The 24105-nt window shown below is 43.8% G+C and overlaps 1 protein-coding gene across 2 annotated transcripts in view; it reads right to left on the bottom strand.

The window, feature by feature from the left end:
* Positions 1 to 2245: 2245 nt before the first annotated feature.
* The window catches only part of LOC122806882 (probable E3 ubiquitin-protein ligase DTX3), a 355810-nt gene continuing 333950 nt past the window's right edge, over positions 2246 to 24105 (bottom strand). For both annotated transcript variants that reach the window (XM_044077663.1, XM_044077672.1), the window contains one exon: positions 2246 to 2750. In XM_044077663.1, the coding sequence (XP_043933598.1) occupies positions 2681 to 2750 (70 nt within the window). In that variant the 3' untranslated portion in view covers positions 2246 to 2680. The remainder of the gene's footprint in view (positions 2751 to 24105) is intronic.

Genomic DNA, 24105 nt, shown 5'->3' with positions numbered 1-24105 from the left:
TCAAATCCACATTGTAAAGTATGTTTGCCCACCTGTTCAGCTGCATGCAACAGATCCTGCATTTCTTTGAATTCAGACTGTTGAGGGTGCGTGCTCATCTTTTGTTTTATTTGAGACATTAGGAATTGCTGGTATTTCATCATGTGAAATTGACAATTTAGTGCTCTCATAGCTAGAGTAGCTGAGGAGTAAACCTTCTTCCCCCACCTGTCTAGTGCTCTGGAATCCCTTTCAGAGGGTACAAGATTTTTAGCCATAGAAGCCTTAGCCCCTTTGGGACCCTGGGAGATAGTCTCTGGGTCAGCAACAGGGCTTTTGTAAAGGAATTTGTGTGAGTCAGGCACTCTATAATATCTATCTGGTTTGGCTGGAGCAGGAGGCAGAGAATCTGGATTTAGACTAGATTCTAAGTAAACATCATCCACAATGTCTAAAACTGGAGGGATAGCAAGTGGTCTGTGCTGGGGGAGTAAAAAAAACTCTCGGAGCCTTTCCTTTGAGTCGGAGTAGTCCTGACCCTCCCAGTGGAAATGTTCCCTCATGGTATGTAAGGTTTCCCCAAAGGAATAGTCTTCAGGGGGAGAAGCTGAGGGAATGGAATCTTCAGCATCAGAATCTTCATAAGGGAGAAAGGAGTAATCCGGTTCCTCAGAGGAGCTTGAGGAAATAGACACTTTATCAGAGGAGGCATAATCCTCCTCTTGTATAGGCCTTTTGTCGGGGGGGGGGGGACCCCTGATTAAAGAAATCAAATCTTGAGCCATTTTAAGCATCTGCTTCTTAGGCATGGGGCCTTGAACTGGAGACTGATGTGCAGTCTTTTTTGGTTTTAGAGGAGTCTTAAGCTTAGCATAAGACTTTATGGTGAGAGTAGTCGGTCTGAAGACACCTTCTGTAACCAAAGGTGTTTCCGCAGCACCGGCTTCTCCTTCTGCAATGTTGTCAGTAGGGCCTAAACAAAATGGCTGCGTCAGACTAGAACTCTCTGCTTGAGAATCTGAAGCGGTCTGGGATTCCAATTCTGCGGTCGTCAGGGGCTGCGTAGGTGCCTCACTGAAAACCGGAGAACCGGCGACCAGCCCAGCCGAGGCCTCAGAGTCTGGCTTGGATCTAGGCTGCCTGTCTTTATCTTTGCGTTTTTTATGCACGCCGGTAGTCGGTTGTTCCGACGGCATAATGTAATTAAATTTCCTACCAAAGTAGTGTCGTGCAAAATCAAAGCGTCACTTTATAGTTGGCTTATTGAACCTAGCACAGAATGGACAACCAGTGACGTCGTGGTCTGGGCCTAGGCAAGGTATACAATAAGAATGAAAGTCCTTATGAGGTATTTGCTTCCCACAAGAAACGCAATTGTTAACTTTTTCTGACATCGGACTGAGTTAAGAAAAGGTTCCCCAAACGGGTACTTAGCTTTGAAGACTTCGGACTGAAATTCGATTTGAAAATCTCAGGTGTCAGCCGACCGGCACTTGCAAACTGCTTCTGCTTCAGGCACCATGCGGCAAGAAAGACTGAAGAAAATGGCGTTGGATGCCTCTTATATACCCCTGGCGCACTGACGTTAGGGAAGAAGGGACAGCAACTGACGCCAGACCAAGACTTTGGAATTCAGGCCGACTGCGGGACCGCCTGACAACAGGATAACCCAAGTGTGATGACTGCAGCAGGGTAACACGATGAACATCAAGGTGACCACTGTCTAGTGTGTAACAAATCAAAATCAGAGAATGGAAGGCTCACAAATTATGTGAATGTTGCCCCTTGGTTAAGCCAGTGGTTGTATTGTCATAATTATTGTAATTAAAGGAGTGGAAAGAAAAGATGTGATAAAAAATATTACTTCAGGATGACTTCTTGAGCACAATATGTTTGAGACAGTGCTGTTCATCCATTAAAATGGTATCTGCACTGAGAAATTTGCTGTGTTCCACAGCTTTTACTTCTATGCATGTAAAGGATGGAATCCATCTGTGTAATAACTCAGTGTACAGATTAAAAAGTCTCAAAATACTTACTGTATCTGTCTATTTCTCTACTTTGCTTACCAGAATTAAGTGAACTGCAATGTTTTCTGCCAGTTCCAGGTGAATAGACAAAATAGCCATGAGGTTTGTGACAAGTTCTCACTTTCTGTCAGTAACTTTAGATGTACAGGATGATAGTAAATCACAAAAGATTTAGAAAGCTATGAAAAACTTGAACACAATCAAGAATAATGGCAGATAAAATAATGTGTGTCTAGTCAAAGTGTCTGAGAACCCTTTAATTAGGAAGGAACACCCCTTTACAGACTGTATACACTAAAGTTTGGTGCCATTTTAATATACATTTTGAGGATCTCTAGAAAAAGAGGGCAATACATTCCAAGCATCAAGAATGTAAAATATTGGCTTTTGTTCACTACTAAATATGACATAAATACGGATTAATATTTATATAATTTTTGATGTTTTGCAATTAAATGTCATAAATACAAAAACAGATCCAAATCCACATATGAATTTGCACAATGGTACATAATTGGTTATATTTAATATAAAAATATACATCTCTTTCTTTATCATCACACTGCTGTTTTGCAACATTGCTATTTTTACATGCTTTGTTGTCCAGTTATCTGTAATAGCAGGGAAGAAATATCAGTGAATATTTCAACTGATGTTGAAGATTTCACCTCCTAAGCTATTCCTTTGGCCTTCAGTTCTTCTTGTACTCTTTTGAGGTAATCAGGATCAGGGTACCCATATCTGTTGGGAGATAAGACATACATATTTAAACATAAATAACACAATGCAAACCTATAGGACTTAGGCTTCATATCTAAACTAAGCCAGTGAACTTTACTTTATGGGCTATTAAATAAATAACATTTATCTATGTGAAATGTTGGGTAACAATTTTGAGTACAGGTATAGATAAATGAAGCATGCCATATTGTTAATCAATGTAACATTTCTGCCAGTTACCACCAATGGTTCTAATACCAAGGTACATACTCAAAATGATGGCGCAAGAAGAACTTGTGCTTTTGTAAGCAGCGAATTCTGCCAGTCTCTATAAACTACTTTTTAACAATCTGCAAACATTTTACTATTAAACTGTTTTTTTTTTCCTTACTTGGATTTGACAAACAAATGTGAATGACATAACCCGTGCATAAGATGGATTAGTTGTAGCTTTGTATGTGCTACACTGGCAAACATGAAAAGTAGAAACAGCTTAATAAAGTTAAGGTATTTAAAAATGGGTGAAGGCTGTTACATTTTATTTACTGACACATCCAGTGATAAGTCAAATGATTCATTTTTGATTGACAATAAGCAACAACACTGATGGTATATACATTAGCAAAAGGATGCCACTACACAAATTCTTTTTTTTTTTCTGTTACCAAGTTGTACTGATGAATCCATTGCTTGAGTTCTTGGGAAAATACCTTACAGTTGTGAAATTGAAAGCCCAGAAAACACAAGGCTTATTTAACAGTCTGAGAGCAACTGCATCAGACACCTCACTGAAAGAGCAACGGGCAAAAAAAGGTCAAAGTCCATTCTGGTCAATATGCCATATATTCAACTCAGGGCTAAGGTACTCACTACCCTCAATGACAACAGGAGGTCATTTTTTAACTTGTGAGGCTAAGGTCCCTGTGCAGCAGCTTATGTACATAGCGCATAGATACGTACATACATCAGGGAAGTTCATTCTGGCAATAGACTTAGTTCTCAACCTATTTCCTTTTCCCTGAATGCATACCTTTTCAGTATGATTTTATTTTCACCATTCATTTTATTATTTCAAGCAATTCATTTAATTTCCGAGCTATTCTTTAGAAGAACCAGTTACTTTTAAACTTGATATTACAGTCCACATACATCAATCAGACCCCCCCCCCCCAAAAAAAAAACTGTCTATGATCAAACATTTCCAGCCTAAGCACTCATTTATATTTTAACACTTTGTATGCAGAAATAAAGTTTTCTCTTAAATTTCTAAATTTTAATGTATACAGATGCAAGTTCTATAATCTCTATGAATGTATTATTTTGTAACCCTTTCATATTGCTCCTCTCAGATCTTTATCATCTAAGTTTCAGGTTTTTTCCACAAACTCTAGCTTATTCCTCACAGCATTATTTAAAAAGGGAATTAGTACATCAAGGTAGCATTCTTTTATTAGCCAAATAAAACTTGCTACCTTCGACCTTTCTTACAAGTATTGATTACCCAGATGCCAGTATTAAAACAACTGTCTACAAACATATCCATGTTATAATACTTAATATATTCCATGTAATAGTCTCCTTCATTTTGTATTCGACTATATGTTTTACTTTCTCAAATCATGCAAAATAAGATACTTCATTACAGTTTGCTCTTGTCTTTATAAGTAGTGCAAAGCTAAACTTTTGAAACTTGAGTATCTTTCACATTTGAAGTCATCAAAAACATAAGTTGCCAACTTGAAAACAGATTCAAGGAAATTTTATTGCACATCTGGTTAGTGCAGTGCTTTTGTCTTTAACAGTTTTCTAAACTTCTTTAGAACTAACTTTACATTAAGGTATACAAGTTATATAGGAAATTTCCTAGGTCACATGATCAAATGTAGTAAAGACCATCAACTAAAATTAGAAGTTATGTACCTACCATAACGTTCCATGTTAGTTGTCTTCTCTCGCCTTCTTTCTTGCTGGATGGGTTCGGAGCCGATCCTCGGCTCCGACTCGGCACTTGCTAAGCTTGAGAACTCCTTTTACCAGCTCGAGGCAACCCTATATCCCATGATGCAAGGCGAGACTACCTCAGATCTCGTTTGGTAGCTATAGAACCCTGCTAATAATACTATTCCCAAAGGAAGAGCAAAGACTAGCCTAGAAGAACTACGCAAAAAGTTCTTAAGATAGACTCTCTCTACTGAAGACTCAGGAGAGTGAAATCTGAGAAAGAGAAGCCCTTCAAGATCTGTCCAGGCCAGGAGGAAGGAGGGAGGGACGCAAGAAAGAAGGCGAGAGAAGACAACTAACATGGAACGTTATGGTAGGTACATAACTTCTAAATGTTAAGTTGTCAATCTCGCCTTCATTCTTGCTGGATGGGACCGCGTCCCTAGCACCTGTATCCCGGGTGGCTGAATGGAACAGACTCTTGAGTACTGTGGAACCAAAACTGGCCCTGTCCCTGGAGGCCAAATCTAGCTGCTGCACAAATGGTATCAATGGGTAGCCTATCCTGAAAGGCTGTAGATGTGGATAGGCTCCTGGTTGAATGTGCTTTCGGTTTTGAGGGTAGTTGCTTGCCTCTGAGCAAATACACATGAGAAATGGTAGAAGACAACCATCTGGATAAGGGGAAACAAATAATTGATCCGATTTCCTGAATTGTTTAGTTCTATGCAAATAATATCTGAGCTGACGATGGACATCCAAAAAATGAAGTTTTTGTTCAGCTCTGTCAGAATAATTAGGGAAAAAAAATGGTAGATCGATGGATTGATTAATATTAGTCTGAGAAACAACTTTGGGCAGAAAAGATGGATTAGTTCTCAAGGATACCCTGTCCTTGTGAAAAACTAAGTATGGGGAACGGATGCAGAGAGCTTGAAGTTCAGATACCCTCCTTGCTGAAGTGACAGCCACTAAGAATATTGTTTTCCAGGTCAGCAACTTTAAGGAGCATGAAGCAGACGGTTCGAAGGGGGGTAAAATCAAGGATGCTAACATCAAATTCAGATCCCATTGTGGAGGAGGATGTTTTACTGGAGGCTGTAGGAGAAAAACTCCTCTCAGAAAGGCTTTGCATAGTCTATGCGACATTATGTTATGATCTTGCAAGCCAACATGATATTTAGAAATTGCCGCCAGTTGAACTTTAACTGTCGATGAAGAAGATCCTGACTGAAAAACTTCAGCCAGAAAACCTAAAATTGAATGCACAGGTGCAGTAAAAGGATCAATGCGCCTGGAGTTTGCCCATAGGGAAAAACGTCGCCACTTGCTAGCATAAACCGTTCTGGTGGACGACTTTAAGGAAGCTATTAAGATATCTCTGACAGGATCAGAGATCAAAGGAAGCCTGGCTAGGGAAGGAAGTGGAGCAACCAAGCAGTGAGGTTGAGAGAACGAATGGCCCGGTGCTGTTGACCCGTTTGGTGGATCAGAAGATCCGGAACTGGGTCCAGATGCCAAGGCTGCACCAGGAGATGATGATGTAGGGACGGAAACCAAATTTGTCGAGGCCAGTAAGGGGCAATGAGAATCAACTTGGCTCTCGAAACGGTAGCTTTCTGAATGACCTGTGGAATTAAGGGGAAAGGGGGAAAAGCATACAGAAGTCCCCGGGGCCAATCCTGGGTTAGAGAGTCTCTCAGGGGTTGGCCTGGTAGGGGAAAGAGGGTGAAGAAGTCCGGGCATTTGCTGTTTTGGGGTGTAGCAAAAAGGTCGCAACAAGGGGTGCCCCACTTCAGAAAAATCTCGTCCACTACTGATTGTTTGAGAGACCACTCGTGAGGCATGAGAATGGCTCTGCTCAGTCTGTCTGCTAAGAGGTTGGACCTGCCGGGGATGTGCGTTGCTATCAGAAACCGATGAGAGGAGATTGCCCATTGCCAAAGTCTGAGAGCTTCTAGACATAAAGGAATGGACCTGGTCCTGCCCTGTTTGTTGATGTGCCAGACTACAGACATGTTGTCCGTTTGAACTGCAATAGTCCCCGAGGGAAGAAAGTCGTTGAGGGCTTGCAACGTTAAAAGCACCGCTCTCATCTCCAGGACATTTATGTGCAGATGGTATTCTGTGGGTTGCCAAGTCCCGTGGACCATCCTGCCCTGATAATGCCCCCCCACCCGATCAGAGAGGCATCCATAGTGACTGTGGCAACCGGAGTTGGGGGAACAAATGGTCGGCCCTGATGGAGCAGAGGGGAAGATATCCACCAGGTTAGATGAGTCCTGCACAATTGTGTAACCAAGATTTCATGCCTCATGTGTAGGTTCTGGAACGACCACTGAGTGAATAACATCCACTGCAGAAGACGCATGTGGAAGCGAGCTAATGGTAGAAGTACAATGGCCGCAGCCATAAGACCTAGAACCTTCAGAACCAATCTGGCTCTGACTTTGTTGCTCAGTAATATGATCCGAACGTATTTTTGGATGTCCAGAATTCTCTGATTTGTTAGTCTGGCTAACATACTGACGGTGTTTAGTTCTGCGCCTATAAAGGTGATAGACTGGCAAGGCAGCAGAGAAGATTTTTTGAAATTCACTGATATTCCCAACTTTTTGCAAAGCTGCAGGGTGTAGTCTCTGCTCTGAAGAAGTTGATGCTTGGTGGTGGCGGAGAGGAGCCAGTCGTCCAAATAAGGAAACACCTGGAATCCTTGACGTCTCAGATGAGCCATAACCACTGCCATGCATTTTGTAAACACTCTGGGGGCTGACGTGAGGCCAAAGGGCAGGGCTCTGAATTGATAATGACTGGTCCCTAGCCGAAAGCGGAGAAACCTCCTGGAGCATCTGTGTATCTTTATGTGATAGTACGCGTCCTGAAGGTCTATCGAGCACATCCAGTTGTCCTTGCCCAAAAAAGGCAGAATGGACTGAAGCGTGACCATCCGGAATCTTGCCTTCTTGACAAATCTATTTAGATTGCTCAGGTCTAAAATCGGTCTCCAATCTCCCGTCCTTTTGGGGACCAAAAAGAATCTTGAGTAGATGCCGGATCCTACTTGGTCTGCTGGAACAGTTTGGACGGCTCTTTTTTCTAGGAGCTTTGAAACCTCCTGTTTTGCCAAATCCCTTTGACCGGGTGAGATGTCTGGAAGGGATTGGTGAGGTCTGATACCTTTCGAAGGGGATTTTGTAACCCTCGGATATGATCGACTGTACCCACATGTCTTGTGAGAGGGAACGCCAGGCTACTGGGTACAGCGATATCCTTCCCCCGACTGCCTCCAAGGGTGGACAGTCGGGCAACACCTCAGGGATGCTGAAAGGGTTTGTCAGGGAGAGGCTCCCTGCTACCCTGATTCTGGGACCCCCTGCCTCTAGGGCGTCTATTATTGTTACCCCTTTGCCTCTGGGGTAAACTGACCACGTGTGTCCGGCGCAACTCCTTGGGCTTTACGGAACCACATCTTTCCTCCTTTCTGACCTTTGGGATAGGGTCTTGAAGGAGTGGAAAAATGGACTCCTACGGCAGAAAGTGTTTTGCCGTTTTGCTCACACCTGGTCAAGGTTTCCTTCACATGAGGTCCGAACAAAGCCGAACCGTCAAAGGGGGTATTGGTGAAGGATGCCTTAAAGGGGTTCACAAAATTACAAAGCCGCATCCAGGCCTGACGCCTAAGAGCCACTGCTGTGCCTGCGGCTCTGCTCGCTCCATCGGCCGCATAGGATATGAGCCGCATGGAGGAGTTGGTTAAAGAATTTAGGATTGCTAGCTGTGAGGCAATCTTGTCTTGAGCCCCAGCAGCTGAAGGATCCTGAACCACTTCACCTAGTTCCTTGAGAATATCTCTCTGAAGTCTGGTGAAATGACAAAGGTAGTTCAGCGAACGCATAGCAAAGGTCGCTGAAGAAAACATCTGCTTGCCATACCTATCCATGGTCCTAGAGTCTTTGTTAGGAGGATGGACAGGCACGGAAGGATCCTCAAGTTCCTTCTTGGTGGCCGCCGCCACCACCATAGCATCCACAGAGACACCCTTAGAAAGAAACTGCTTGTCTGAAGGGGCCGTAATAAATTTGGATGGCCTCCTGGGGACAGGTTCCACAGAATCCGGGGCTGCCCATGCCTTCCGAGCCACTACCTGCATGAGTGGGTCGAAAGGTGGAGACACCCAGGAGGTGGAGGGTCGGGATCCAAAAGCCTCCAGGTATACCGACTCATCCTCGGAGGGGTCAATGGAAGGCCAGTTCCCCCTCTGTTTGAGGAGTTCCAGGATGTCTGAAAAGGAGACATCCTCAGAGGGGGACCGGGGGGAACCCTCCAACTCATCTAAGTCGGTATCTGATGTTGTAGACTCGGGGGAGTCTGTGTGTTTCTTCTTACACGTCCTCTTGCGTGGGGGTTCCCCTGCGGGATCAGGAGAAACCTCGGAAGAGGAAGTTATTCCCAATGGGGAAACCTGGGGCAATGGATCCCTGGGCCTGGGAGCAAGAGGTTGGCAAGAGACATCAACAGGCACCGAAGAGGGAGGAGCTAAAGGAATGGACCGTTGACCTGGCTCAGGTGCCAGGACACTCCTCATCACCTCAAAGGCTCCTCTCCCAGGGAGACCAGAATACTCCTGTTCTGAAGAGACAGGAATTCCCGGCTCCACTGAGACAGAAGGCTCCGAGGCGATGTCGGTGCCGAGCTGCAAAGCCGAAGCCCGAGAGGGAGAGCGGGGTCGGACAAGGGTCCGATGCCACTAGCCCCCTCGGGGCCGACAAGGAAACCTCGACGACCGGATCCCTCCAAGGAAGGTCTCATGGAGGAGATCGGGCCGAAGATGACGGAGCCGAAGGGGATGTATCGGCTCTGGCGCCGACACGGTCACTGTCCCGAGCTCCGGCCCCGAACTCTGGAGGAGAGTCGGAGGAGGAAGTCCAAGGGGAAGAGCAAAAGCCGAAGTCTGCTGAGACGGGCTATGGAGCATTTGGGCTAGTGCCTGTGACTTCAACAGCCTGCTTACCACCCTCTCTAAATCGTGGTCAGACAGCCTGGAAGATCTCGAAGATCGGCTCCGATGACTCCGTTCCGATAAAAGAGAAGACCTTGGAGCCGAGCGAATCGACTCCAGAGAAGGGGACCGAGATCTCTTCTTGGACGAAGCCATCGGAGCCGACGTCCTCCGGGTTCCAGATGGAGCCGAAGACTTTCGCCCGATACTGATAACACGTCGGCACCAGCCGGTGCCGACAAGGCAACTGGAGACTGTGTGTCGGAGCCAGAAGAAACCGACACTACCACCTCAGAGGAAGAAAGATCGGCTCCAGCCGGAGCTGATCTCGACTCCGAAGGATTCGGAGCCACCGGGGAAGGCTTAACCACTGTAGCCTGAACCTTAGGTGGCTTGGAAGGTTTACCCGACCCAGTCTTTGTCAGTGAATCTTCTGGCTTTAATAAGCCACGGAGGATCAACTTGTTCCTCCTCTCCTGCAGGACTCTCTGGCTAAAAGAGTGGCATATAGCACAGGAGTCCTGCAGGTGTAAAGGCCCCAGGCAGTAAACACAAGAAGTGTGACCGTCTGTCAGAGACATCTTCTGACAGCACGAGTCACACTTCTTGAAGCCTGAGACCTTTCCTTCCCTAGACATAGTCTAAGAAAAAAACAATAACACACACACTGAACAAGTCACACAATTAATCCCAAAACACACACAAACTGACAGGGATTAAAGAACTGGGAGGCTTAGGCTTAACTGAAATAAATTTAACTTCTAACCAAAAGAGGAATATAGGGTGGGCACTAGTATAGAAATACACACTATATGTAATACTAACAAAAAAATAAGAAAAAGGGAGGGAAACCCCTGAATAAACTGTTGAATTAGAAAACTCACCTGAGCTGGCAAAAAAGAGACCTCTTCGCGAAGCGGCAAATGAGATCTGAGGTAGTCTCGACTTGCATCATAGGATATAGGGTTGCCTCGAGCTGGTAAAAGGAGTTCTCAAGCTTAGCAAGTGCCGAGTCGGAGCCGAGGATCGGCTCCGAACCCATCCAGCAAGAATGAAGGCGAGATTGACAACTTAACATCAGACAATTTCAAAACAAGTTAATGATGGACAAAGATAACAATATGATAAATGCTGTCTTGCCAGAATAATTGTCAAAACACTGCAAGCATGCTGTTGTGCAAAAGTATAAAAGATTACAAAAGTGCTCAGTTAAAGGTTTCAGCTACAGGACACTTTTAATATTTAGGTACCCATTAAAACCCTGGGTAACATTCCTTCAAATGCTATTCATTTCACCAGCCTAACTTTTTAAATAAAATAAAATGAAAAAGAGGCTTCTTAAAATTATTACAATTAAGTGCTTGCTTATATAAAAGCGTGTTGGTGACAGATTTATGTTGAATAGCATGCATGCTCATATATCCACTGTGACAGCTACTGTATAGTTTTACTGGCATAGAAGTAGTCACAAGGCAGTTAGCTATGTAAATTACATTCCCTGAGCTACAGTTAAACCTTTCCTTGTCATAAATTGTTGTGCTCAAAGGCAGTTAGCTATGTCAATTACATTCCCTGAGATACAGTTAAACCTTTCCTTGTCATAAATTGTTGTGCTCAAACTGGCAAAAAAGATACCTGCACTGTCAGTTGAAACTACAGGGATATGTACCAGGTTCGATGATATTCTGAACGAACACATCAGCGTAGCATGACCGACAAAGCTTTCATGGGGCACTTTCTTCAGATAATAACCTGTTTTTTATGAATTAACTTAGGATGCCCAATGAGAATTTTCCAATTCTCCTTGACTATCCTTTTCATTTTGTTTGTGTTCATTGTTTCTATAAGTAACAAAAAAAGGCATGGAAAAAGTTTCTAGGGATACCTGCATGAAAAACTCAACAAGTTGTTTCTAATAATAGGTCTACAGCTACTCGATCAGTGTTTTGAACATCCCAGTAGTACTTATACATGTCAAGTCATTACCTCCCTTAGCAAAGATCAGAAGTTTTTGCTTGCTCCAAATTGAAGTCAACATCAGACGTATTCAACCTAGAAATGTGTACTGCTGGTCTTTTAATGACTGCCATTGTACTGCTTGTTTTAATGACAGTCATTTGTGTGGCTCTTTGTTTCATTTGTAATTATAGTGGCTACATTTAAATCATTTGGATATTTCATGTAGAAGTAATTTATCTTAAACGATTTATCCGTAAAATGCAAACAGATATGGCCTCAGTAATGACGCCTGTAAGTAAATAACTTGGCAACTCAAAGATTTAAATGGCAGTACAACCAATTTTCACTTGTTATTTAGTGATTTCAACATCCTCTATATTATACTGTCAAGAAATCATTTTGCTTTTAAGACCCCTTGGATAGGTGTGTGTGTGTGTGTGTGTGTGTGTGTGTGGGAGTACATAAAAAAAAAATCTAAGAACTACAGGCCTGTTAGCTTAACAGCAGAAGTAAGAAATGCTGGTAGGGTTTCTAAAGGAAACAAAGCTACCTTAAGAAACCATAATGAGTTTATGTCCAGATGGAACTGTTAGTTAAATCTGATCCAGTTTTATAACTGGGATATGGGTGAACTTGTAGTACCGACTCAGACACACAAAGGAAAACTGGGGGGATTGGGAGTAGGATCAAGACTGAGGAAATGGATAGTTGCATTGATGCGTAAAACTGGAAGAGTTGAAGGTAGAACCAAGACTAAGGAAATAGACAGTTGTATTGATAAAAAGTAGAACACACAGTGTTATGCTGAGAAGAACATTGTCAGGAATTAGGACAGTGTCTGTTGGAGTACTTCAGAGATATTTCCTGGCCTTAATACTCTCCAGTGCATTTGTTGCAGAAATATCTAAAGCAGCAGACAACAAGATCAACTTTCTAAATGATGACACAAAGATAGGTGCAGCAAACGTGGATGGAACAAAACAGTGCAGTGAAGGAATTGGAAAGGATGAACAACCTGGTAGAAAGGTGATACTTCAGGTTTAATTCAAATAATGCAAAGCACTACATTTACACTGCAATGACCCTGGTGGGAACTTTCAGCTGGAGGGAGTGGATTACACCAAGTGAAACAAAGTGAAAGGGCAGTGGTAGCAGCCAACAAAATATGGGGGTGTATTCTCAAGGGAATGGATTGCAGAAGCAAAGAGGTCACGCATCTTAATCTACAAGGTCCTGGTTGGACAACATCTTCAGTACAGGATGCCATATAAGGAAAATGGCACCAGACTACCAGAAATATTAAGGAATGTGGCCAGAAACTGGAGGAGCTAAAGTTCACTAACAGTAGAACAGTGTGGGGATTGACAGCATACTAGTGCATAAAATCATGTGAGCAAGATATGAAGGTTCTATTCTGAACAATTAGGACAGAGGGGAATATGGAGATACAGGGAGCAGATTATAGGGACTACCTGCTCTCTATGCCCCTGGAAATATTTATTCACCATGTGGCCCAAAAGAATAGACTACTGGAATGGGTAGATGGGTACTGCTGACAGAATCCATACAGACATTGAAGAGATCACACATGAAAAAATGATAACAGAGATGGTTGGGTGAAAGGAGGGAGAAAGTTAAACCCAGAGATATTCAGAATGGATTTTGGTTACCTGGCGGAGCTGCCAGGCAGCAATTGACCTAGAAGGAGGAGCATTGCACTCAAGGAATGTCATATAAGAAATGTAAAATGTTTAATCCTTGCAAAATTTAAAATAAAAATATAGACATTCTCTTCCAGCACTTGCGCTGCACTCATCTTGCAAGACTTCCAGCAAGCATGTCATGGAGTTTAATGGTACAACAGTGGCAGAAGAAGTACTGTGCAATGCCTAGTGAAAGAGGGTTAACTGCATCAACAAATGGCAATAAATTACAAACCAGTGAACCAACCTCGAAAACTTGAATAAATTCACAGAGGCTGAGGCTCACCCACGGGTACTTTATTGCAACAAAAATCCACAAGAACTCCACAAGGCTCCACAAGAGCTACACATAGACTCCACCACAACTGACCTAGGTTTCGTCACAATGACTTCATCAGAGTGTGGTGAAATATAAATACATACTATTAAAAACAAGTGAAGTAATAATTCAATTTTCAATTTGCCAATCAGTAAATACAAAACACAATCACATACAAAATCCATGCAGCTGCGCATATAAACATACTGCATCTACCTTCGTTGTTACCCAAGAATAAAAACAAGCATAAATATTGCTATACTAAAATATATTATATATGAGCCTCAGCCTCTGTGGATTTATTCAAGTTTTCGAGGTTGGTTCACTGGTTTGTAGTTTTGTCTGACATGGAGGAACACAGCTCCCAGTTGACATCCATGTGCTTTGCAACAGATCCAGGAACAACTCGAGAACACACTGTGCTAATTCAAAAACTGAGTGAATCAAACAGACTTGTGGTTCAGGTTCTCTAACCAGTGAACACAGTTTGGGATTACCTTTAACTCAAGCAAACCCAGTAGTTCCTTTGACAGGGACTCAGGTTCCGGTGATAACAGCCCTGGCCATAGTCTATGCGACATTATGTTATGATCTTGCAAGCCAACATGATATTTAGAAATTGCCGCCAGTTGAACTTTAACTGTCGATGAAGAAGATCCTGACTGAAAAACTTCAGCCAGAAAACCTAAAATTGAATGCACAGGTGCAGTAAAAGGATCAATGCGCCTGGAGTTTGCCCATAGGGAAAACGCCACTTGCTAGCATAAACCGTTCTGGTGGACGACTTTAAGGAAGCTATTAAGATATCTCTGACAGGATCAGAGATCAAAGGAAGCCTGGCTAGGGAAGGAAGTGGAGCAACCAAGCAGTGAGGTTGAGAGAACGAATGGCCCGGTGCTGTTGACCCGTTTGGTGGATCAGAAGATCCGGAACTGGGTCCAGATGCCAAGGCTGCACCAGGAGATGATGATGTAGGGACGGAAACCAAATTTGTCGAGGCCAGTAAGGGGCAATGAGAATCAACTTGGCTCTCGAAACGGTAGCTTTCTGAATGACCTGTGGAATTAAGGGGAAAGGGGGAAAAGCATACAGAAGTCCCCGGGGCCAATCCTGGGTTAGAGAGTCTCTCAGGGGTTGGCCTGGTAGGGGAAAGAGGGTGAAGAAGTCCGGGCATTTGCTGTTTTGGGGTGTAGCAAAAAGGTCGCAACAAGGGGTGCCCCACTTCAGAAAAATCTCGTCCACTACTGATTGTTTGAGAGACCACTCGTGAGGCATGAGAATGGCTCTGCTCAGTCTGTCTGCTAAGAGGTTGGACCTGCCGGGGATGTGCGTTGCTATCAGAAACCGATGAGAGGAGATTGCCCATTGCCAAAGTCTGAGAGCTTCTAGACATAAAGGAATGGACCTGGTCCTGCCCTGTTTGTTGATGTGCCAGACTACAGACATGTTGTCCGTTTGAACTGCAATAGTCCCCGAGGGAAGAAAGTCGTTGAGGGCTTGCAACGTTAAAAGCACCGCTCTCATCTCCAGGACATTTATGTGCAGATGGTATTCTGTGGGTTGCCAAGTCCCGTGGACCATCCTGCCCTGATAATGCCCCCCCACCCGATCAGAGAGGCATCCATAGTGACTGTGGCAACCGGAGTTGGGGGAACAAATGGTCGGCCCTGATGGAGCAGAGGGGAAGATATCCACCAGGTTAGATGAGTCCTGCACAATTGTGTAACCAAGATTTCATGCCTCATGTGTAGGTTCTGGAACGACCACTGAGTGAATAACATCCACTGCAGAAGACGCATGTGGAAGCGAGCTAATGGTAGAAGTACAATGGCCGCAGCCATAAGACCTAGAACCTTCAGAACCAATCTGGCTCTGACTTTGTTGCTCAGTAATATGATCCGAACGTATTTTTGGATGTCCAGAATTCTCTGATTTGTTAGTCTGGCTAACATACTGACGGTGTTTAGTTCTGCGCCTATAAAGGTGATAGACTGGCAAGGCAGCAGAGAAGATTTTTTGAAATTCACTGATATTCCCAACTTTTGCAAAGCTGCAGGGTGTAGTCTCTGCTCTGAAGAAGTTGATGCTTGGTGGTGGCGGAGAGGAGCCAGTGCGTCCAAATAAGGAAACACCTGGAATCCTTGGCGTCTCAGATGAGCCATAACCACTGCCATGCATTTTGTAAACACTCTGGGGCTGACGTGAGGCCAAAGGGCAGGGCTCTGAATTGATAATGACTGGTCCCTAGCCGGCGGAGAAACCTCCTGGAGCATCTGTGTATCTTTATGTGATAGTATCGCGTCCTGAAGGTCTATCGAGCACATCCAGTTGTCCTTGCCCAAAAAGGCAGAATGGACTGAAGCGTGACCATCCGAATCTTGCCTTCTTGACAAATCTATTTAGATTGCTCAGGTCTAAAATCGGTCTCCAATCTCCGTCCTTTTGGGGACCAAAAGAATCTTGAGTAGATGCGGATCCTACTTGGTCTGCTGGAACAGTTTGGGCGGCTCTTTTCTAGGAGCTTTGAAACCTCCTGTTTTGCCAAATCCCTTTGACCGGGTGAGATGTCTGGAAGGGATTGGTGAGGTCTGGATACCTTCAAGGGGATTTTGTAACCCTCGGATATGATCGACTGTACCCACATGTCTTGTGAGAGGAACCAGGCTACTGGGTACAGCGATATCCTTCCCGACTGCCTCCAAGGGTGGACAGTCGGGCAACACCTCAGGGATGCTGAAAGGGTTTGTCAGGAAGAGGCTCCCTGCTACCCTGATTCTGGGGACCCCCCCTGCCTCTAGGGCGGCGTCTATTATTGTTACCCCCTTTGCCTCTGGGGGTAAACTGACCACGTGTGTCCGGCGCAACTCCTTGGGCTTTACGGAACCACATCTTTCCTCCTTTCTGACCTTTGGGATAGGGTCTTGAAGGAGTGGAAAAATGGACTCCTACGGCAGAAAGTGTTTTGCCGTTTTGCTCACACCTGGTCAAGGTTTCCTTCACATGAGGTCCGAACAAAGCCGAACCGTCAAAGGGGGTATTGGTGAAGGATGCCTTAAAGGGGTTCACAAAATTACAAAGCCGCATCCAGGCCTGACGCCTAAGAGCCACTGCTGTGCCTGCGGCTCTGCTCGCTCCATCGGCCGCATAGGATATGAGCCGCATGGAGGAGTTGGTTAAAGAATTTAGGATTGCTAGCTGTGAGGCAATCTTGTCTTGAGCCCCAGCAGCTGAAGGATCCTGAACCACTTCACCTAGTTCCTTGAGAATATCTCTCTGAAGTCTGGTGAAATGACAAAGGTAGTTCAGCGAACGCATAGCAAAGGTCGCTGAAGAAAACATCTGCTTGCCATACCTATCCATGGTCCTAGAGTCTTTGTTAGGAGGATGGACAGGCACGGAAGGATCCTCAAGTTCCTTCTTGGTGGCCGCCACCACCATAGCATCCACAGAGACACCCTTAGAAAGAAACTGCTTGTCTGAAGGGGCCGTAATAAATTTGGATGGCCTCCTGGGGACAGGTTCCACAGAATCCGGGGCTGCCCATGCCTTCCGAGCCACTACCTGCATGAGTGGGTCGAAAGGTGGAGACACCCAGGAGGTGGAGGGTCGGGATCCAAAGCCTCCAGGTATACCGACTCATCCTCAGAGGGGTCAATGGAAGGCCATTTCCCCCTCTGTTTGAGGAGTTCCAGGATGTCTGAAAAGGAGACATCCTCAGAGGGGACCGGGGAACCCTCCAACTCATCTAAGTCGGTATCTGATGTTGTAGACTCGGGGAGTCTGTGTGTTTCTTCTTACACGTCCTCTTGCGTGGGGTTCCCCTGCGGGATCAGGAGAAACCTCGGAAGAGGAAGTTATTCCCAATGGGGAAACCTGGGGCAATGGATCCCTGGGCCTGGGAGCAAGAGGTTGGCAAGAGACATCAACAGGCACCGAAGAGGGAGGAGCTAAAGGAATGGACCGTTGACCTGGCTCAGGTGCCAGGACACTCCTCATCACCTCAAAGGCTCCTCTCCCAGGGAGACCAGAATACTCCTGTTCTGAAGAGACAGGAATTCCCGGCTCCACTGAGACAGAAGGCTCCGAGGCCGATGTCGGTGCCGAGCTTACCAAAGCCGAAGCCCCGAGAGGGAGAGCGGGGTCGGACAAGGGTCCGATGCCACTAGCCCCCTCGGAGCCGACAAGGGAAACTCGATGACCGGATCCCTCCAAGGAAGGTCTCATGGAGGAGATCGGAGCCGAAGATGACGGAGCCGAAAGGGGATGTATCGGCTCTGGCGCCGACACGGTCACTGTCCCGAAAAGCTCCGGCTCCGAACTCTGGAGGAGAGTCGGAGGAGGAAGTTCAAGGGGAAGAGCAATAGCCGAAGTCTGCTGAGACGGGCTATGGAGCATTTGGGCTAGTGCCTGTGACTTCAACAGCCTGCTTACCACCCTCTCTAAATCGTGGTCAGACAGCCTGGAAGATCTCGAAGATCGGCTCCGATGACTCCGTTCCGATAAAAGAGAAGACCTTGGAGCCGAGCGAATCGACTCCAGAGAAGGGGACCGAGATCTCTTCTTGGACGAAGCCATCGGAGCCGACGTCCTCCGGGTTCCAGATGGAGCCGAAGACTTTTCGGCTCCGATACTGGATAACACGTCGGCACCAGCCGGTGCCGACAAGGCAACTGGAGACTGTGTGTCGGAGCCAGAAGAAACCGACACTACCACCTCAGAGGAAGAAAGATCGGCTCCAGCCGGAGCTGATCTCGACTCCGAAGGATTCGGAGCCACCGGGGAAGGCTTAACCACTGTAGCCTGAACCTTAGGTGGCTTGGAAGGTTTACCCGACCCAGTCTTTGTCAGTGAATCTTCTGGCTTTAATAAGCCACGGAGGATCAACTTGTTCCTCCTCTCCTGCAGGACTCTCTGGCTAAAAGAGTGGCATATAGCACAGGAGTCCTGCAGGTGTAAAGGCCCCAGGCAGTAAACACAAGAAGTGTGACCGTCTGTCAGAGACATCTTCTGACAGCACGAGTCACACTTCTTGAAGCCTGAGACCTTTCCTTCCCTAGACATAGTCTAAGAAAAAAACAATAACACACACACTGAACAAGTCACACAATTAATCCCAAAACACACACAAACTGACAGGGATTAAAGAACTGGGAGGCTTAGGCTTAACTGAAATAAATTTAACTTCTAACCAAAAGAGGAATATAGGGTGGGCACTAGTATAGAAATACACACTATATGTAATACTAACAAAAACTAAGAAAAAGGGAGGAAACCCCTGAATAAACTGTTGAATTAGAAAACTCACCTGAGCTGGCAAAAGAGACCTCTTCATGGGCGGCAAATGAGATCTGAGGTAGTCTCGACTTGCATCATAGGATATAGGGTTGCCTCGAGCTGGTAAAAGGAGTTCTCAAGCTTAGCAAGTGCCGAGTCGGAGCCGAGGATCGGCTCCGAACCCATCCAGCAAGAATGAAGGCGAGATTGACAACTTAACATCAGACAATTTCAAAACAAGTTAATGATGGACAAAGATAACAATATGATAAATGCTGTCTTGCCAGAATAATTGTCAAAACACTGCAAGCATGCTGTTGTGCAAAAGTATAAAAGATTACAAAAGTGCTCAGTTAAAAGGTTTCAGCTACAGGACACTTTTAATATTTAGGTACCCATTAAAACCCTGGAGTAACATTCCTTCAAATGCTATTCATTTCACCAGCCTAACTTTTTAAATAAAATAAAATGAAAAAGAGGCTTCTTAAAATTATTACAATTAAGTGCTTGCTTATATAAAAGCGTGTTGGTGACAGATTTATGTTGAATAGCATACGCATGCTCATATATCCACTGTGACAGCTACTGTATAGTTTTACTGGCATAGAAGTAGTCACAAGGCAGTTAGCTATGTAAATTACATTCCCTGAGCTACAGTTAAACCTTTCCTTGTCATAAATTGTTGTGCTCAAAGGCAGTTAGCTATGTCAATTACATTCCCTGAGATACAGTTAAACCTTTCCTTGTCATAAATTGTTGTGCTCAAACTGGCAAAAAAGATACCTGCACTGTCAGTTGAAACTACAGGGATATGTACCAGGTTCCCGATGATATTCTGAACGAACACATCAGCGTAGCATGACCGACAAAGCTTTCATGGGGCACTTTCTTCAGATAATAACCTGTTTTTTATGAATTAACTTAGGATGCCCAATGAGAATTTTCCAATTCTCCTTGACTATCCTTTTCATTTTGTTTGTGTTCATTGTTTCTATAAGTAACAAAAAAAGGCATGGAAAAAGTTTCTAGGGATACCTGCATGAAAAACTCAACAAGTTGTTTCTAATAATAGGTCTACAGCTACTCGATCAGTGTTTTGAACATCCCAGTAGTACTTATACATGTCAAGTCATTACCTCCCTTAGCAAAGATCAGAAGTTTTTGCTTGCTCCAAATTGAAGTCAACATCAGACGTATTCAACCTAGAAATGTGTACTGCTGGTCTTTTAATGACTGCCATTGTACTGCTTGTTTTAATGACAGTCATTTGTGTGGCTCTTTTGTTTCATTTGTAATTATAGTGGCTACATTTAAATCATTTGGATATTTCATGTAGAAGTAATTTATCTTAAACGTATTTATCCGGTAAAATGCAAACAGATATGGCCTCAGTAATGACGCCTGTAAGTAAATAACTTGGCAACTCAAAGATTTAAATGGCAGTACAACCAATTTTCACTTGTTATTTAGTGATTTCAACATCCTCTATATTATACTGTCAAGAAATCATTTTGCTTTTAAGACCCCTTGGATAGGTGTGTGTGTGTGTGTGTGTGTGTGGGGGGGGGGGGGGGGGGAGTACATAAAAAAAAAATCTAAGAACTACAGGCCTGTTAGCTTAACAGCAGAAGTAAGAAATGCTGGTAGGGTTTCTAAAGGAAACAAAGCTACCTTAAGAAACCATAATGAGTTTATGTCCAGATGGAACTGTTAGTTAAATCTGATCCAGTTTTATAACTGGGATATGGGTGAACTTGTAGTACCGACTCAGACACACAAAGGAAAACTGGGGGGATTGGGAGTAGGATCAAGACTGAGGAAATGGATAGTTGCATTGATGCGTAAAAACTGGAAGAGTTGAAGGTAGAACCAAGACTAAGGAAATAGACAGTTGTATTGATAAAAAGTAGAACACACAGTGTTATGCTGAGAAGAACATTGTCAGGAATTAGGACAGTGTCTGTTGGAGTACTTCAGAGATATTTCCTGGCCTTAATACTCTCCAGTGCATTTGTTGCAGAAATATCTAAAGCAGCAGACAACAAGATCAACTTTCTAAATGATGACACAAAGATAGGTGCAGCAAACGTGGATGGAACAAAACAGTGCAGTGAAGGAATTGGAAAGGATGAACAACCTGGTAGAAAGGTGATACTTCAGGTTTAATTCAAATAATGCAAAGCACTACATTTACACTGCAATGACCCTGGTGGGAACTTTCAGCTGGAGGGAGTGGATTACACCAAGTGAAACAAAGTGAAAGGGCAGTGGTAGCAGCCAACAAAATATGGGGGTGTATTCTCAAGGGAATGGATTGCAGAAGCAAAGAGGTCACGCATCTTAATCTACAAGGTCCTGGTTGGACAACATCTTCAGTACAGGATGCCATATAAGGAAAATGGCACCAGACTACCAGAAATATTAAGGAATGTGGCCAGAAACTGGAGGAGCTAAAGTTCACTAACAGTAGAACAGTGTGGGGATTGACAGCATACTAGTGCATAAAATCATGTGAGCAAGATATGAAGGTTCTATTCTGAACAATTAGGACAGAGGGGAATATGGAGATACAGGGAGCAGATTATAGGGACTACCTGCTCTCTATGCCCCTGGAAATATTTATTCACCATGTGGCCCAAAAGAATAGACTACTGGAATGGGTAGATGGGTACTGCTGACAGAATCCATACAGACATTGAAGAGATCACACATGAAAAAATGATAACAGAGATGGTTGGGTGAAAGGAGGGAGAAAGTTAAACCCAGAGATATTCAGAATGGATTTTGGTTACCTGGCGGAGCTGCCAGGCAGCAATTGACCTAGAAGGAGGAGCATTGCACTCAAGGAATGTCATATAAGAAATGTAAAATGTTTAATCCTTGCAAAATTTAAAATAAAAATATAGACATTCTCTTCCAGCACTTGCGCTGCACTCATCTTGCAAGACTTCCAGCAAGCATGTCATGGAGTTTAATGGTACAACAGTGGCAGAAGAAGTACTGTGCAATGCCTAGTGAAAGAGGGTTAACTGCATCAACAAATGGCAATAAATTACAAACCAGTGAACCAACCTCGAAAACTTGAATAAATTCACAGAGGCTGAGGCTCACCCACGGGTACTTTATTGCAACAAAAATCCACAAGAACTCCACAAGGCTCCACAAGAGCTACACATAGACTCCACCACAACTGACCTAGGTTTCGTCCACAATGACTTCATCAGAGTGTGGTGAAATATAAATACACGCCCTTATTAAAAAACAAGTGAAGTAATAATTCAATTTTTCAATTTGCCAATCAGTAAATACAAAACACAATCACATACAAAATCCATGCAGCTGCGCATATAAACATACTGCATCTACCTTCGTTGTTACCCAAGAATAAAAACAAGCATAAATATTGCTATACTAAAATATATTATATATGAGCCTCAGCCTCTGTGGATTTATTCAAGTTTTCGAGGTTGGTTCACTGGTTTGTAGTTTTGTCTGACATGGAGGAACACAGCTCCCCAGTTGACATCCATGTGCTTTTGCAACAGATCCAGGAACAACTGCGAGAACACACTGTGCTAATTCAAAAACTGAGTGAATCAAACAGACTTGTGGTTCAGGTTCTCTAACCAGTGAACACAGTTTGGGATTACCTTTAACTCAAGCAAACCCAGTAGTTCCTTTGACAGGGACTCAGGTTCCGGGTGATAACAGCCCTGGCCAGAGACAACATGGTAATCCACGGCCCAACAGGGTTGATGTATCCAACACATGTAAAGTTCGAGGAAGTTGGGCTACTAATTGTTTTAATTTTCAACATGACAGTGGACCTGTATTGTTCAATTGTAGTTCTATCAACAAACCTATGGCTGGGCTGTTAAAAGATTTTGAGAGGTTGCTTTTTAAATTAAAAAAGACACAGCTGGAAACTAGTTATCTTAATAGAAATATCGAACTGGGTCAGGTACCGAAGGGTTTGCGCCTGTGGAGATACCCGAATGGGTGTGAGAATAACAAAGAAATGATTAAGGAATTGCATCAATTGCTTGATTCCACTGGGGTGCATATCATGGAACTGATGGTAAAATATAACAATATTAAAACTGAGAAGTTTGTTAAAGAATTGGATACGCTCAATTCTAGAATTACTCAAGATTTGATCTTTGACCAGTATTACACTAACTATTTGAACATTGTTCAAGACGTGGACAACTGTTGTGATGTTATTTACAACAAAAAGTTAGACAAACTAAAAAGAGATTCAAAGATATATAAAACTGGGTGTGTATACCCTTACGACGACAAGGAAAGAGTTAAATCCACACACTCAATCAACACATCCAATCAACGAGTGAATTTTGCTGACGTAACGTCGCCGGAAGTTGTGAGGAGCCCAAATAATTCAAGTTTTTGCGAGAGCGACCCTTTAGAAGAGGGTCCAAGACACTCGGAGAGGTTAAAGCGTCTGGGCCAGCCCGGGACGATTACGGGGAGAATCGGGGAGGAGCAAAATCGAAAGTACCTTCCCAGAGGTCGGAACAAGAGCGAAACTGGACAAGGGATTCAAGAAGGTAAATAAAAAAGTTTACCATTTTCATCAAGTAACATGTTGTGATGATGAGTGCGTTGCCTGTTCTAAGACACAAGGCTGTTTGGAACTGAATCAATATGTTAGCAGTTTTTCTGTGGACCTGTCAACGAAAGGGATGGAATTGTATTTGTCTAACATTACGAACAATAATGACTTTCACGTGGTTTTAAACGACGAAACTAGTGTAATAGGGTGCAATAAAGACTTTTATGGTGGCTGTGAGGCAGATTTTCCGATTGCACCCACGCCAACTATATGCGATACCAACGCATGTGTGAACTTATCACAAAATGACACGTTTAATTGTGAATGCAATGTTGGAATTTCTTTGGTGGATGACCAAGTTACAGCTTTGGACTGTTTTAGTAGGACAGATGAGTTTTGTGAGAATCTTGACATTGATAGTTATAATGTAATGAATGTTTCCAATTGCAAGTTCATGTTTTTAGATGTTAATACACCTAAGGTTGATTTTAGTCTCGCCAGGGACGACAGTACAGGTTTATCGCAATTAAGTATATATTCTTTTCCAGATAATTACATATTTAACAATCACACACAGATTGAAGACAAGATTTCTCCTAATTTAGCAT

The sequence above is a fragment of the Protopterus annectens genome, chromosome 1.part1 (assembly GCF_019279795.1).
Source record: "Protopterus annectens isolate FY-2018-M chromosome 1.part1, PAN1.0, whole genome shotgun sequence".
NCBI classification, from domain to species: Eukaryota; Metazoa; Chordata; order Ceratodontiformes; family Protopteridae; genus Protopterus; species Protopterus annectens.
This window is presented reverse-complemented; position numbering and strand designations above follow the sequence as displayed.